This window comes from Scyliorhinus canicula, chromosome 15, assembly GCF_902713615.1.
Source record: "Scyliorhinus canicula chromosome 15, sScyCan1.1, whole genome shotgun sequence".
Lineage (NCBI taxonomy): Eukaryota > Metazoa > Chordata > Chondrichthyes > Carcharhiniformes > Scyliorhinidae > Scyliorhinus > Scyliorhinus canicula.
In genome coordinates, this window is record NC_052160.1 from 97,379,591 (window position 1) to 97,396,461 (window position 16,871).

The 16,871-nt window shown below is 45.8% G+C and overlaps 1 protein-coding gene across 3 annotated transcripts in view; it reads left to right on the top strand.

Moving 5' to 3' along the window:
- uhrf1bp1 (UHRF1 binding protein 1) overlaps positions 1-16,871 on the top strand; it is a 226,761-nt gene that overhangs the window by 87,242 nt on the left and 122,648 nt on the right. For 2 of the 3 annotated variants that reach the window (XM_038821140.1, XM_038821138.1), the window contains exons 2-4: positions 11,936-12,098; positions 13,604-13,642; positions 14,177-14,268. In XM_038821140.1, the coding sequence (XP_038677068.1) occupies positions 11,936-12,098; positions 13,604-13,642; positions 14,177-14,268 (294 nt within the window). Of the gene's footprint in view, positions 1-11,577; positions 11,604-11,935; positions 12,099-13,603; positions 13,643-14,176; positions 14,269-16,871 lie in introns of those variants that run through there. The other variant, XM_038821139.1, reaches the window with a different exon arrangement.

Here is a 16,871-nt window from a genome sequence, read left to right on the forward strand (position 1 = left end):
CCTTGGATCATCTGTCAATTCTTTCCAGTTTTGCATGCTCATAAAACCAGTGTTGGACATATTTAGATCGGGTAGTTTGGATCCTGCCTTCACCTGTTTTTGTGGATTCAGTTTAACCCATCGTGTCTCCTCAATGGGGACAGTCTTACTCTGGGCTGGGAGCGTGCTGCACTACTCTCTCCACTGGAGTCGCTGTCAGACTCTGCTTTGGACTCGTATTCTGGGACCCCCTCCAGCAGCCTGTTCATGGAATGTCCTCTTGTAGTGATTTTAAATTCGGGTGATAATGAAGGTACCACGGGCGATCACTTGGTTGCAGTCATCTTATTTTTTATGGGGCCGGTCTTTTGTGCCATGGAAAAGGGCTCGGGCACCCCTGACGCGGAGAATAGTGGAGACGATGGTGCAATCACCGGAGCTGGACTCTGATTTGGGATCGGGGTCATGGAACTGGAAGTTCTGTCGTCCGTGGTTGGGGATCTAATAGGTAAAGTTTCCCTAAGTTGTCTGTTTTGAGTAAAGAGATCTTTTACTCCTAACTGAAGCTTGAGATAATCTGAGGAAAGATGGGTATTTTCCAATTCCAGTACATGCAGCTCGACGCGTACCCCCTCCCACGCATATCTGACATGCTCAATCAGATTACACAGTATCGGGTCTTTTCCACAGTGCACCTGAAGTCCACCTACCACCAGCTCCCCTTCCGCCCGGAGGACCGCCAATACACTGCGTTCGAAGTAGATGGCCGCCTCTATCACTTCCTTTGGGTTCCCTTCGGTGCCACTAATGGGGTCTCGGTCTTCCAACGTGAGATGGACTGAATGGTTGATCGGTACGGACTGCAGGCCACCTTCCCGTACCTAGAAAACGTCACCATCTGCGGCCATGATCAGCAGGACCACGACGCTAACCTCCTAAAATTTCTCCAGACTGCCAACCTCCTTAATCTCACGTACAATAAGGAGAAATGCGTGTTCCGCATCAACCGCTTAGCCATCCTTGGCTGTGTCGTGGAAAATGGAGTTCGAGGGCCCGACCCCGACCACATGCGTCCCCTCATGGAACTCCCCCTCCCTCACTGCCCCAAGGCCCTGAAACGATGCCTGGGGTTTTTCTCCTATGCCCAATGGGTCCCTAACTATGCGGACAAGGCCCGCCCACTCATTCAGTCCACAGTTTTTCCCCTGACGGCTGAGGCCCGCCAGGTCTTCAACCGCATCAAGGCAGACATCTCAAAGGCCACGATGCATGCGGTCGACGAGTTCCGCCCCTTCCAAGTCGAGAGCAATGCATCAGACGTAGCTCTTCATGCCTCCGAAATTTGGCACTCCTCTGTCGAAAAGGTGGCCCAAGCCATTGTGGAAGCTGTGCGGCATTGGAGGCATTACCTGGCCGGCAGGAGATTCACTCTCCTCACTGACCAACGGTCGGTTGCCTTCATGTACAACAATACACAGCGGGGCAAGATCAAAAACGATAAAATCTTGAGGTGGAGGATCGAGTTCTCCGCCTATAATTACGAGATTTTATATCGCCCCGGGAAGCTCAACAAGCCCCCTGACGCCCTATGCCACGGTACATGTGCCAGCGCCAAGTGGACTGACTCCAGACTCTCCACGATGGCCTCTGCCACCCGGCGGTCACCGGGTTCTTCCATTTCATCAAGGCCCACAACCTGCCCTACTCCATTGCGGAGTTCAGGACTCTCACCAGAGACAGCCACGTCTGCGCGGAGTGCAAGCCGCATTTCTACTGGCCAGATCGAGCACACCTGGTGAAGGCCTCCCGCCCCTTTGAGCGCCTCAGCATGGACTTCAAAGGATCCCTCCCTTCCACCAACCGCAACATGTACTTTCTGAACGTGGTTGATGAGTACTCCCGGTTCCCTTTCGCTATCCCATGCCCCGATATGACTTCTGCCACGGTCATTAAAGCCCTCCACAGTATCTTCACCCTGTTTGGTTTCCCCACCTAAGTCCACAGCGATCGGGAATGCTCCTTTATGAGTGATGAGCTGCGTCAGTTCCTGCTCAGCAAGGGCATTGCCTCGAGCAGGACAACCAGCTGCAACCCCCGGGGAAATGGGCAGGTGGAGAGGGAGAACGGGATGGTCTGGAAGGCCGTCCTGCTGGCCCTGCGGTCTAAAAATCTCCCAGTCTCCAGCTGGAAGGTGGTCCTCCCCAATGTGCCTCACTCCATCCAATCGCTCCTCTGCACCGCGACTAACAAAACCCCCTCATGCACGTCTCTTTGCCATCCCCAGGACGTCCACCTCTTGGGTCTCGCTCCCAACATGGCTGACAGTTCCTGGACCCGTCCTCCTCCGCAAGCATGTGCGGACCCATAAATCGGACCCTTTGGTCAAAAGGGTCCACCTCCTACACGCGAACCCGCAGTACGCCTACGTGGCGCACCCCGATGGGCACCAGGACACAGTCTCCCTCTGGGACCTGGCACCCGCTGGATCGCCAGCCACGGCCTCCCCACCCCCCTCCGATTGCCTCATTCACTCCTGCGTCACTCGCCCTCCCCCCAGCGAAACTCACCGCAGCCCCCACCCCAGGGCGATCCGTCCTCCCACTGGTTCCACTAAGGGGTGACGAAGACAAGGACAACACGCTCCCGGAATCACAGGTGACCAAGTCGGCGCCTACATCACCACCAGGACTGAGGCGATTACAGAGGAGGGTCAAGGCCCCCGACAGACTGAACTTGTAAGTATTGTTTTTCCATCACCCCCACCGGACTCTCTTTTTAACAGGGGGTGAATGTGGTAGTCACCACTAGCTGTATTATATGTATTACGGTGAGACACAAACTAGAGGTACATGGGTAAATCCCTGCCTGCTGGTTCCGCCCAGTAGGCGGCGTGTAAATGTGTGGGCTAGCCGGTACTGCAGCCATTCTGGTAGCAGCTACAGGAGGCACAACGTCTTTGCTCAATAAAGCCTCGATTATTTCACTACTCTCGTCTTTGTAGTAATTGATAGTGCATCAAAAGCACATGGCAGCATAAAGGAGAGCATGGGTCAAGAACAGGCTTGGATGAGAGATAGGTGGTTTAAACAAAAACTAACTTGCTGGGCACTTCTCTTTAAGGAGATGCTTATCTTTGGGTTAACCCTTGCTTTGTCTCTAATTGGCTCTTTGCCCGGTGGACCCTGTCTTTGGTTTGCCCAATTCGATGTCCATCAATTAGCTGAGTATAGATTGGATGGAATTTGCAACAGTATGACATTTTATTCAAGTTTGTACCTGTGTGTGTGCATCTTTTGAGGTATTAGAACTTGATCTCTTTAATGGTTTTGTCTGAGGAGATTGAAACTTGACTAATCTCTGTCTAGTTTGGCTTCCCCTCTTGGCTGTTTCTATGACTACGAATGGTGTTCTAGGATCGGTCACAAACCTTTGTAAGATCAAATCAGACTAAATATACAAGCTTCTTAGTTTTGAAGACTACGTTTTCCCAGTTCAGAAACTCACTGAGACTTTGTTCTTGCAGTCAATATATTTTACTAAGGTAGCTGCAGCTTTCCTAATTAAAACCTGATTCTTGATTGTAGACTTTCAACAAACCCCATAAGTATCAAAACTTAGTTCTATCGCTTGGGTCAGTCAGTATACTAAATATTTTAATACCTATGTTTGAAGAATTTTTAGAAATATGTGCTTGGAGCTACTGTGCCAGACTCCAAGTCAAAAAATAACTGGCCAAAACATGTGCAAATCTTAATGTCACAAAAATAGTAGCTTGTGTTATGTGAATGGAAATGAGGAACCGGCCTGTGCCCCAGTTCCAAGCAGCTGACTAGGAATTTCCAGAGGTGAGCTCTGGGTTTCATAGTTTTTGTAATGAAATTATATTTGGGTTTGACATATTCTTTTGCTCAGTTCTCTTTTTTATAAATGTTTCTTATTGAGTTTTTGAACAAAGTATATTTACCGTTATGTACACAGGATAAGAGACACATATACAGAAGAGAAGGGCACACCCAAACATACTAAAGAAAAGAAAATAGTAAATAATAAGAAAAAATACAATAAAAAATAAAATGGGGTAGGGTTTTGTGCACCAGCTCAACAGCAGCAACTCTGTACACCTGGCAAAATTATTTCCAACACGTACGTGGGTGATACCATGTTTGTTATTGTATCCCGTGCCTCCCTTCCGGCTCTCAATTCCCTGTCTCTCTCTCTTTCCCCCCCCCCCCCCCCCCCCCCCCCACCTCCCTGGTTCTCCTCTCTTGTTCCCTGTCTGATCTCTCTCTCTCTCTCCCCCCCCCCGGGTGATTCGCCCCGCTTTCCCGATCTATCTCTCCCTCTCATGCTCTCCCCTGATTCTTGACTACCTGGCTCTTGTTCGTTGGCCACAAACAGGCCCCGGAACAATTGTGTGAATGGCTCCCACGTTATGTGAAAGGCGTCATCTGAACCTCTGATGGCGAATTTGATTTTCTCCATTTGGAGAGATTCCGTGAGGTCGGACAGCCAGTCTGCAGCTCTGGGTGGTGCTGCTGACCACCAACCGAACAGGATTCTACGGCGGGCGATTAGGGAGGCAAAGGCAAGGGCGTCCACCCTCTTCCCCAGGAATAGATCTGGCTGGTCCGAAACCCTGAAGACCGCCACTTTCGGGCATGGCTCCACCCTCATCCACACCACTTTGGACATTGCCTCGAAGAAGGCTGTCCAGTACCCTGCAAGTCTGGGGCAAGACCAGAACATGTGGGCGTGGTTGGCCGGGCCTCCTTGGCACCGTTCACATCTATCCTCTACTTCCGGGAAGGACCTACTCATATGGGTTCTTGTTAAGTGGGCTCTATGTACCACTTTTAGTTGCGTCAGGCTGAGCCTTGCGCACGTGGCGGTGGAGTTGACCCTATGCAGTGCTTCGCTCCAGAGTCCCCGCCCTATCTCAATCCCCAGGTACTCCTCCCATTTCTTTCTTGTTGCGTCCAGTATGGTGTCGGCCCTTTCTATCAGTCGGTCATACATGTCACTACAGTTTCCTTTATCTAATATGCTTGCGTCCAGTAGTTCTTCAAGTAGTGTCTGTCGTGGCGGTTGTGGGTACGTCCTTGTCTCCTTTCGTAGAAAGTTTTTGAGCTGTAGATACCGGAGCTCGTTCCCCCTGGCTAGCTGGAATTTCTCTGTCAGTTCGTCCAGTTGCGATCCTGCGGTCCGTGTATAGGTCCCTGACTGTCAGTGTCCCTCCGTCCTGCCCCCACCTTTTGAAGGTGGCGTCAGTGCCCCCCCCCCCCCCCCCCCCCCCCCCCACGAACGCCATGATTACTTTGTCCAGCGCTTTGAAAAAGGCCTTGGGGATGTAGATCGGAATGGATCTAAGTAGGAAGAGGTACCTGGGCAGTACGTTCATTTTGATCGTCTGGATTCCCTCCGCCAGGGAGAGTGGGAGTGTGTTCCTTCTTTGCAGGTCCTTTTTTACATCCTCTGTCAGACTGGTGAGGTTCCATTTGTGGATCCCTTTCCAGTCATGGGTTATTTGGATCCCGAGATAGCGGAATTTTTGTCGGGGTTGTTTAAACGGCAGCCCCTTTAGTGCTGCCCCTCCTACTTGGGGGTGTACTGGGAAGATCTCGCTTATGCTCATGTTGAGTTTGTAGCCCGAGAAGGCGCCAAACTCTTTCAAGAGCGCAATGATTCCGTCCATGCTGCTCTGTGGGTCCGAAATGTAGAGGAGCAGGTCATCTGCATAGAGTGAGACTCTGTGCTCTCTGCCTCCCCTTCGGATCCCCCTCCAGCTTTTTGATGCTCTGAGCGCGATTGCTAGTGGTTCGATCGCTAGAGTGAACAGCAGCGGGGACAGTGGGCATCCTTGTCTGGTGCCCCTGTGCAGCTGGAAGTATCAGGAGTTGGTATTGTTGGTCCGTATGCTCGCCATGGGAGCGTTGCATAGGAGCTTTACCCAGGAGGTGAACCCTGTTCCAAGCCCAAACCGCTCCAGTACCTCTGAGGTATTTCCATTTGACTCTGTCGAAGGCCTTTTCTGCGTTCAGGGAGATGCTCACCTCTGGTGTTCTCTCCCCGGAGGGGGTCATTATCGCGTTCAGCAGGCGCCTGATGTTCGAGGTAAGCTGTCGACCTTTGACAAAGCCCGTCTGGTCCTCTGCGACCACCTCAGGTACACAGTCTTTTAGCCTTTTGGCTAGGATTTTGGCAAGTATTTTGGCGTCTGCGTTCAGCAGTGAGATGGGTCTGTATTACCCACATTCCGTTGGGTCTTTGTCTTTCTTAGGTATCAGCAAGATTGAGGCCTGTGCTAGCATGGGTGGCAGTGTGCCCCTAGCTAGCGAGTCTCTGAACATCTGTCGCAGGTGCGGGGGCCAGTGGTGTCGCAAATGTTTTGTAGAAGTCCGCTGGGAACCCGTCTTATCCCGGCGCCTTCCCTGTCTGCATGGAGCTAATGCTGTCCATGATCTCTCCCAGTGCTAGTGGTGCTTCCAAGCCCCTTTTTCTGCCCTACCCCACGACTGGAATGTCCAGTCCATCAAGGAACTGGGTGGGTGAACCTCCAGGGGTCCACCGCTCCCATCTGCTCCATAAAGTGACATGCTTGAGGTTTTCCCCGTTTTGGGGTTTGATCTGTCTGTCTTTGGATCCTATACACAGTTGAAGCCCCCCCCCCCCCCCCCCCATGATTAGTCGGTGCGTCGCTATGTCAGGGATTTCTGCCATGGTCTTCCTGACGAAACTCGTGTCATCCCAGTTGGGTGCGTACACGTTAACTAGTACTACCGGTGCCCCATCTAGGGCCCCGCTGACCATGACGTACCGTCCCCCCGGGTCCGTAACCGCCTTTGTCGCCCTAACCATCGTCCTCTTGCCGATCAGTATCGCCATCCCCCTGGCCCTTCTCCCATAGCAGGAATGGTAGGTTTGTCCCACCCAGCCCTTTCTTACCCGCAGTTGGTCCTGATCTCTCGGGTGTGTTTCTTGGAGGAAGACTATGTCGGCCCTCATATTTCTTGTGTGGGTGAGGACTCTGGATCTCTTCACTGGGCCGTTAAGTCCCCTTACGTTCCAGGTGATTATCCTGGTGGGGGGCTTCTGCCCCCTCGTTCCTGTGGGATTAACCATACTTACCTGGTGGACGCGCCCCTGCCCTCCGGGGTTTCCCTTTGTTAGTGGGCCATCCAGGATGGCCACTGTCACTGCTCTCCATGCGGTCGGGTCCCTGTGCTCCGGGGTTTCCCTTTGTCCCGGGGGCACCCGACATGGCCGCCCACTGTGCGTCTGCCATGCGGGTAGTCCCCTGCACTCTGGGGTCTCCCTTCGCCCAGAGACCGTACTGCGTGGGTGCTTGCAGCGATTCCTTGTTTTGAGCCCTTGGTTGTGGCACTTTGTATCCCTATTCCTTTTCTAGCCTTGTTTGTCTCTCCCTCCCCTGTGTGTCTCCTCTCCCCCCCCCCACCCCGTCTCTCCCTTTCCCCCCCTCTCCTCCTTTATCCCTCTTTCCCTTTTTAAAAAAAAAAAAATTTTATTGAAAAATTTTGATTTTATACAACATTGACGCATCTTAGTAAAATACCGAAAATAACAATAATATTAACAATCATATACATTCGCCCCATCCCCATGAACAACCCAGCATTTTAACAACAACGCAAATTAACACACTATAAAGTTACAGAATAAACACTACAATAATGCCCCCCCAACCCCACCACCACCCCAGGTGCATTTGGGGCTGATTTAACTCACTGGGCTAAATCGCTGGCTTTTAAAGCAGACCAAGCAGGCCAGCAGCACGGTTCGATTCCCGTATCAGCCTCCCCGGGCAGGTGCCGGAATGTGGCGACTAGGGGATTTTCACAGTAACTTCATTGAAGCCTACTCGTGACAATAAGCGATTTTCATTTCATTTCATTGGGTCTGTCACTGATAGTTATACTTGTCTGCATGTGTTTGAGCCAGTGGAGTGCTTTCATAGATCTCACCAAGACCTTTGACCTTATCAGCAGAGGCAGACCCTCCAAACTGCTGCAGTAAATGCCGTTCCACGAGAGCATGCGCAGTTTTGGCACTTAAAATGAAAAAAATGAAAATCGCTTTATTGTCACGAGTAGGCTTCAATTAAGTTACTGTGGAAAAACCCCTAGTCGCCACATTCCGGCGCCTGTCCGGGGAGGCTGGTACGGGAAATGGGGCATCGTAGGAAGCTTTCAAGATCAGCAACAGGGTTTATCATAGAATTTACAGTGCAGAAGGAGGCCATTTGGCCCATCGAGTCTGCACCGGCTCTTGGAAAGAACACCCTACCCAAGGTCAACACCTCCACCCTATCCCCATAACCCCACACAACACTAAGGGCATTTTTGGACACTAAGGGTAATTTATCATGGCCAATCCACCTAACCTGCACATCTTTGGACTGTGGGAGGAAACCGGAGCACCCGGAGGAAACCCACGCACACACGGGGAGGATGTGCAGACTCCACACAGACAGTGACCCAAGCTGGAATCAAACCTGGGACCCTGGAGCTGTGAAGCAATTATGCTATCCACAATGCTACCATTGTGGCTACACTGGTTAACTGGCTACATCCTGGAGTCAACTCTCAGGAATATTTTTATCCATCCTGTTATTGTACACTTTACGCAACTCAAATTAGGGTATCATGTGAGGCATACCAGAGCCGCCAGCAAGCTGCTCAACAGCTCAACTTGGCAAAACTGCATGTCAAGACCAATGTGTGTAATATCCTAGTTTGTGAGTTGCTCTTTACTGATGCTGCTGCACTGTCATCCCATACTGATGTTTACTTCTAACAGTTTGTAGATTGGTTCTTCTGGGCCTGCAGGACAATTGGTCTCCCTGATTAGTCCAAAGATAGAGCTTCCACTTCCATTAACATCAACATCTCACTCTGTAGGTAGTCAACAGCTTCACATACTGTGAATCAACAATTACCAGTAATTTGTCCCTTGATGCCAAAATCAGCACCAGAATTGTCAAGACCGTAGCTGTCATGCCAAGTGAATAAGGTACCAACAGTAAAGGTTCCCACAGTAGAGTGTGGACCAACAGCAAATTAACAAAAAATACAAAGCTCCAGCGTAGCAGTCTGGTGTTTTCAGCACCCTCATTTATAGTAGCAAGATATAGACAATTACGAGGAGGAAACCCAAGCAGACACGGGGAGAACATGCAGACAGGGACCCAAGCGGGAATCGAACCTGGGACCCCTGCGCTGTGAAGCACCAGTGCTAACCATTGTGTCCGGGTGCTCCAGTTTCCTTCCACAAGTCCCGAATTCCATGCTTGTTAGGTGAATTGGACATTCTGAATTCCCCCTCTGTGTACCCAAACAGACCCTGGAATGTGGCATCTAGGGGGATTTTCACAGTAATTTCATTGCAGGGTTAATGTAGGCCTACCGATGATAATAAATATTATTATTATTATTCAGCCAAAAAAGGCAGCTGAGTGACTTATACCTCCAGTGCTGCCCCAGATCAATCACCTAGCAAAACAAGAGTGCTAAATATGAAAGCTCACCATATTCGGGGATCCCCAGTCTGTTACGTCATTGAGTCAGTGGCAACTTCAATAGCTAGATCATGTGAGCTGAAATGGATATCAGCCACATTCTTAAAGATATGCCTCTGTCTTTGCCTTTGAGCTTGCGATTGACATGAGACCAAAAGCTCTTCCAGTTCTGAGAAACTTTAAGTTGAGCAGGATTGAGTTGATGCAGGGAGTGAACCAGCTGCTGACTAGAGTGCTGGAGATGAGCGGGTAGGAAGGGCACAGACAGAGGACAAAATAAATGGCTGAATGGTGGAAAAGGGAGCACTCCAGAAGCAAAAATATTAGCTGATTTAGGGTTATTCGTCTGTGCTAGTTTCCAATCACGATGGGCTTCCATGGCCACAGTAGACTATGTTCAATAAAGAAGTGACCTAGGTCTTGGGCGCAGTCTACTGTTCTCCAAGAAGGACTGATGCCAATAAGTAGGGTCATTTTTTGTCAGCTGCTTGTAGGAGTCTTGCACCCTGGAACACAACATTTAGCTGTTCATCTGTCTATCCTTGCCCTTTTAAGAACACTGATCAAATACTCCAGGCAAAGTTATAGTTGAATCAGAATTTCAGTCCTGTTTCGTGAATAATGTTTGCAAACTGTCAAGTGCTTGGAAATTTCCAGCTCCATGTCAACGTAAAAGTCCATGCATGCCTTTTTTAAATGTCGATGGTTCAGCAAACCGAATACAAGATGCATTAAATCTCAAAAGGCCACTCCATCAAATTAAAATGTCTTTGAAGATATTGCACATTTGGTGAGCAGTAACAATTAGTTGTCAGACACAATGTGATGTCAACTAGAGGATTTTCAGCATTTATGTGCCGTGGGTGATGGTTAAATGAAAGCATACCAGCTTTTATGATCAAGAATCTGACTGGAATTAAATGTTAAATATTTGAAAAGAAGATGATTACTGGATGTATTTGTAACACCCAAGGAATCACATTCACAGTTGACGAAAGTTTCTTGTCTTGTCTACCGTGGGGCCTCACGGTAGCATAGTGGTTAGCATCAATGCTTCACAGCTCCAGGGTCCCAGGTTCGATTCCCGGCTGGGTCACTGTCTGTGTGGAGTCTGCACGTCCTCCCCGTGTGTGCGTGGGTTTCCTCCGGGTGCTCCGGTTTCCTCCCACAGTCCAAAGATGTGCGGGTTAGGTGGATTGGCCATACTAAAATTGCCCGTAGTGTAAGGTTAATGGGGGGGATTGTTGGATTACGGGTATACGGGTTACGTGGGTTTAGGTAGGGTGATCATTGCTCGGCACAACATTGAGGGCCGAAGGGCCTGTTCTGTGCTGTACTGTTCTATTCTATTCTATTCTTGCAAAACGCTGTACTGGGTGCAGTGCAAACAGGAAATGCATTCTTCTAGATGACTTAGCATTAAGCTCTTGGAATGCCAGAACCTGATTGTGAAGAATGTTTAATGCTTCAAAAATTCTAAAAATCCAGTTGAATGATTAGTTATGTTTTTTTAAAAACTAGTTTGAATTTTTTGTTAACTATATATTATGTTTTTAATTTGTCGTGCATCAACTAATTTCTAAATTGGTGTCGATTATGGTTGAAGACTAGCTGTCGCATGTTGCAAGGCACAAAAAATGTACTGCCAAAATTGGAAACTGTACTCCCCTCGGGAATTCATAAATGTCTTATCATTGGCTTTAAGTTTAAATTCTAGTCTTTTCTATGTGGTTAGTAAGAAGTTTTCTTTGTCTTCTGGAAATTATTTAAGAGGCTGAAGCTAAGGCTTAGCAGCTGCTTAATTCTACCTCAATCCTGGTACATAACATTACTGAAGAGGTTTATCCTTGCTTTCGTCACCTTTGCACTCCATCCAATATCTTTGCCAGGTTTTCAATCTCCACCCTCTATGAAATCCTAGCTGAAACTTCAGGCTCCACTCAACCATCACTTCCCCATCTCAGTAAATCTAAGTTCCCTGTCTACTAAATTTAAAGTGCTCTTCAAATTTCTCACCTGCTCCTTTGGTCTTTTTGTCAGTATCTTAATTTCTCTCCCAGCATTATTTGGCGAGTCTTCAAATGGGACAAAGGTGGGTGGAGCTTGTTCCTGCTTCCTCCCAGTTTCTCTCTCCACGTTTTTAAAAGAAATATCAATTCTCAAAGCCCATCTTTGAAACATAGTTTGGTCATTTCTCATGTCTTTTTCACCATGCCTGTCAGTTCTTTCATTGTTAGCTTTTTATTTTTGCCCTTTCCTTCTTATCCCCCCTCCCCCAAATGAGTTTTCTTGGAATGTTCGCACTGTAGCAGTATTATATAAATGTTGACATTGTCATTTTGGAAGTGGAGATTTAAAATAATAGACAAGAATATTTTCGAGCTATTAATGCCACATGACCCATTTATTGAATCTGTATTTCAGGTTTACAAAGAATCTCTCTCCTGACAAAATCAATGTAAGTACGCTTAAAGGGGAGGGTCAGCTTACAAATTTGGAACTGGATGAGGAAGTGCTGCAAAATGTGCTGGATCTGCCCACTTGGCTGGCTATTACCAGGGTATACTGCAACAAGGCAGCCATTCGGGTGAGTAAAGCATATTTTGGCCGTTACCTATTTGGGTCTAAGTACTGTCATGTGACAACAATTTCAGTGTTGCTCGAAGAACATGCACCATCAATTTTCATCCGCAGTGTAGTGGAAGTTGAAGTAATTTCCATTGTGATCCCCTATTCCAGCCCAGCTGTACTGAAGAAAAACAAGAGGTTACTCCAAAATCAACAGTGATTGATATCTGGTTTCACATGGAAATTCAAGTTGCTGGGTTGCACTCCAGATCACTGTTGTGAACAATGTGACAAAGCTGCGAGTATTTCCTGATGCAAGATTGTCTCAATTTTAGGGTGCTGCAGAAGTGATGCTGTAGCACTTCATCTGAATTCTCCAGATCACTGTAACAGCTTATTTCTCATGGTGTTAGATAGAAAAGACTGACCATCACCATCTTTGGCTACAGTTAATGGGCGTATAATCCAAAGTTGTCAGAAATGTAAAGAATGTATAACAAAGCAAGGAGAGGCCTACAAGAAAGAGGTCTGCCCTGTGGCCCCTCTCATATAAGTAATATTGTCATGCTTAAGATAATGACGCTTTGGAAGCTTACACAGCTGATAGTATAATAATAATCTTTTTTGTCACAAGTAGACTTTAATTAACACTGCAATAAAGTTATTGTGAAAAGCCCCTAGTCGCCATATTCCGGCACCTGTTCGAGTACACAGGGAGAATTCAGAATGTCCAAATTGCCTAAAGCACGTCTTTTGGGACTTGTGGGAAGAAACCGGAGCACCCGGAGGAAACCCACACAGACACGAGGAGAACGTGAAGACTCCACACAGACAGTAGCCCAAGTCGGGAATGGAACCTGGGACCCTGGAGCTGTGAAGCAACAATGATAACCACTGCGCTACCGTGCTGCCTTCTGGAAACCTCTGGAAAATATAGTGTGACAAGTTATCCCATGTTCTTATTGTGGAGAATGGCAGTCTTTAACCTTGGATTTATTTTTAAGTGATAATTGAATCCAAGGATGTTGAAGCATAGAATAAGGGGATAAATATTAATATGCTGCAAATGTTGTGTTTTCTTGCAATAAGTTATTACAGTAACTAAAAACAATACGAGAGTGGCCACAGGGCAGACCTCTTTCTTGTCGGCCTCTCCTTGCTTTATTATACATTCTTTATATTTCTGACAACTTTGGATTATATGCCCATTAAATGCCAACTAAAAACAATTTCCATCTATTTTAGCATTTATCACAAAAGGCACTTAAATAGATCAAACTCACTGACTTGTAGGACATAAAACAAATCTTATTTGTACCAGCTGTATCGGTGTGTTTCATACTTGAATCTTATTTCTGCGTATAATTTCATCTGGTAGAATTGCTTGAAAATAGGTCTTTGTTGAAATAGACTGTAACTTGACTAGTAATGTAATATTAATCATGTTTTTATATCAAAAAAGCCAGTAGGTCCTCGTTGTAATTAGTCTAACAAGCAATTGTTTATCATTGCTCCTTTATTTAGATACAATGGACAAAACTGAAGACCCACCCCATTTGTCTGGTAAGGTAGATTTCCAAATTTTATAAGATGTCTGTCCTGTCCAATATTAATCATCCTGACCAAAGATAAATGCTCCATTATTTTACATTAACTGTACCTCTGCTCCGTTTCACTTATAAATTTTGGGTTGAAAATTGCACAAAATGTCATAAATAATTTATTTGCTGACTGCAGAATATTTTAAAACGAATTGAATGATGTGTAAATAGATCAAGTGTATTAAGCAATGATTAAGAAATATTCACCAGAGTGCAGGGGACAGCTAGATCCTTCTGGAAAATTAAGGTTGTCTGCACCCGAGTTTCAGAAATATCAAAGCCAATCGCTTCTATTAACTTGGAATAAATAAATCAAGAAAATGTCACAATTGGCTCTTGCGTATATACTGCATTTCAGAATGAATAGGTGGACACTCTGTAGAGTTTTAGCTTCAGAAATTATTCCTGTGGACTTTTAGGGTTAACATTGTAATTGCCATTCACTTGCAATGTAACATTTTGACCATATTCTTCTCCCATCACCTCTTTCCTCTAGTTCCTCGATAAAGTGGAGGTGGAAATGAGGACCTGTGAGGAACCTCGACCTCCAAATGGACCATCTCCAATTGCCATTACGGCAGGTCAAAGGTCAGTGGTGTATTGTCATTTATGAGTAATGGGAGCTTTACTTTAAAAAAAAAAAATCATCTTAAGATGTCTGTCAAGATGGCTAAATTCTAAGATTTCAACTTTGTGGAAATCATTCATACTGTCGGGCAGACTGCAGAACAGGTCACGTGACCCCCTACATTAGCCCTAAATTTAAAGCTAAAGCCTCCATATAATAATTAGAAATGTCAGAATTGTAACAAACTATTGAGACCCACTATATAACTCAAATAAAAAATAAGCATGAGGCAAAATAAATAGCCTGGCCACACAGTTTAGTGCAAGACAGTAACTAATGTGGCAAACCACCTTCCTGATGCAGTTATTCTCATTTTAGGGAGGACACCTTTGAAAGAGATTCAAGATCAACAGACTCAAAAAACAGATTTGCATAATGCCTCATCGCATCTCAAAAACCTTGAGCATTTATCATCCAGCAAATTACTTTGAAATCTGCCAGTTATTATGTAGGCAAACACACAAAGACATGCTGTGTCCAGTGAGTTGTCATCAAGGACAATGAGATGAGCGATGAGTTATTCTAGATTATTGCATCACTTTTGTTAGATCGACCCAGGAAAACGCTCTTACTTTTAAAATAGTTAACTTTCATTCAAACCAAACAGTCTAACATACCAACAGGTAGATAGCACGTTTAACAGTGAAACACTTCTTCAGTACTACCACCAAACAGTCTAACATACCAATAGGTAGATAGCACGTTTAACAGTGAAACACTTCTTCAGTACTACCAACACTTTTCAACCCGGGTTACCTGCTTGCATCTTGGGGTCTGAGTGTGCTATCACCTGAATTAAGCTGGCAAAAGCAATAGTTGCAGATCAAAAAAAAGAAATTCTAAGAAGATACAACCCACAACTGGAAACTTTGCAGCTTATTTTACAGCAAAGGGAAAAGTCATCAGCGCCCTTTTCGTCTCATGGCTCAGTTTGTAAATGCACAGTTCGAAATTTGATTTGCGAATTGTGCTGTAGTAGGTAATCACAGCCAGAGTATAAATAGATGAAATGGAATTGGCGTCCCCATCTCTATGGGGAGATGAGATGTGCCCAGAGTTGATGTCAGCTTTTTAGAAAAGCCTGATGCTGTTGGAGAATAAATTAGACTTGGTATTGATAAACTGGTTTAGGGGCCGGTTTAGTGGGCTAGGCAGCTGGATTGTAATGCAGAACAAGGCAAGCAGCGCGGGTTCAATTCCCGTACCGGCCCCCCTGAACAGGCGCTGGAATGTGGCAACTAGCGGCTTTTCACAGTATTTTAATTAAAGCCTACTTGTGACAATATGCGATTATTATTATTATTATTATTATTATTAATAAACTGTCTATATTCAAGTTAAAGATTCAAATAGAAGTTGCCCACAGAATTATGCCTAAGTGAGAGTTGGTACATTTTGAAAAGGAAAGACAAAAAAAACGCAAGCAGTCTGATTTTTGTAAACCTTTTGTGTAATATTTTCTTTGCGAGGCATTATAAATCTGTTATCTTTTATGGATAAACCTTCTATTCCATGGCACTTAATAGAACTGTTGAGGCAAATGGGTAAATTAACCTGAGGAAACAATACTGATTTAATACTTTATCCCAGCTCTAAAGAAGTTTGTGGTATGACCTGCATCTCTGACTTGGGAGTGACTGTTAGAAGGAATGTTTCCGTCAATATGTTCTCTACCATTCATTTACATACATTTTTTCTCAAAGATCCAGCATTCTAGTGCTCCAAGGGAGGGAGTGTCAACCTACCAATATTTGACTTAAAACATCACATTGCAGAATTGCTGCAACACAGAGTTTGCACTGGCTCTCTGAGCAACTCACTTGGTGCCACTTTCGCAACTTCTGCCTGTAATCCTACATATTCTTCCCATTCAGGTAACATTCAAAAGGGAAGTATGATTCAACATTAATTTGATTACTGTTGGAACAATCTTAAGACGGGCTTATTATATAGCTCTTCAACATTACCATTGTTCCAACAGTAATCAAGTTAGACGGGCAGCTCTGACTCACTTCATACACATGCAGAATTGGTACACAGATATGAACAAATGGGTCTAACTGAATGGAAAAAAGTGATTAAATATGTCAGTCGAAACTTGGTTTGCTCTCTGTTGTGCCATGCTGTGAACAGCAAGAATATTGTTCATCTTATGATGGGTCAGACTTTTGTAACAAAAATGTGCAAGTCATCCTCCGTGTTGTGGTGGAATGTCTGAGCAGAATAAAAGTCGACGACTCAGCTGTGTTTTTCCTTCCTGTTGGCAAGCACTGCTCCATCTTTTATTTCCTCCTTTTGATAACAGGATCTCTGAACGATCTGTGTCCATATTTGTTAATTGCGTATTTAAATCTCTTGAGAGTTGATTTGATGCAATAAAATCTTTCCAAATAAGTTCTTTTGAAATGAAAATGCCTTTGCAACCAATTGTCCCAGAAATCTGTCTTTTATTAACGTTTTGGAACTACCTAAATCCTCAGCTGTTTTCATTGCTCTTACAGATGTGTTGTTAATGACTCTAATTTACTTAGCAATGTGACACACTGGAGCACCAGCATGGAGT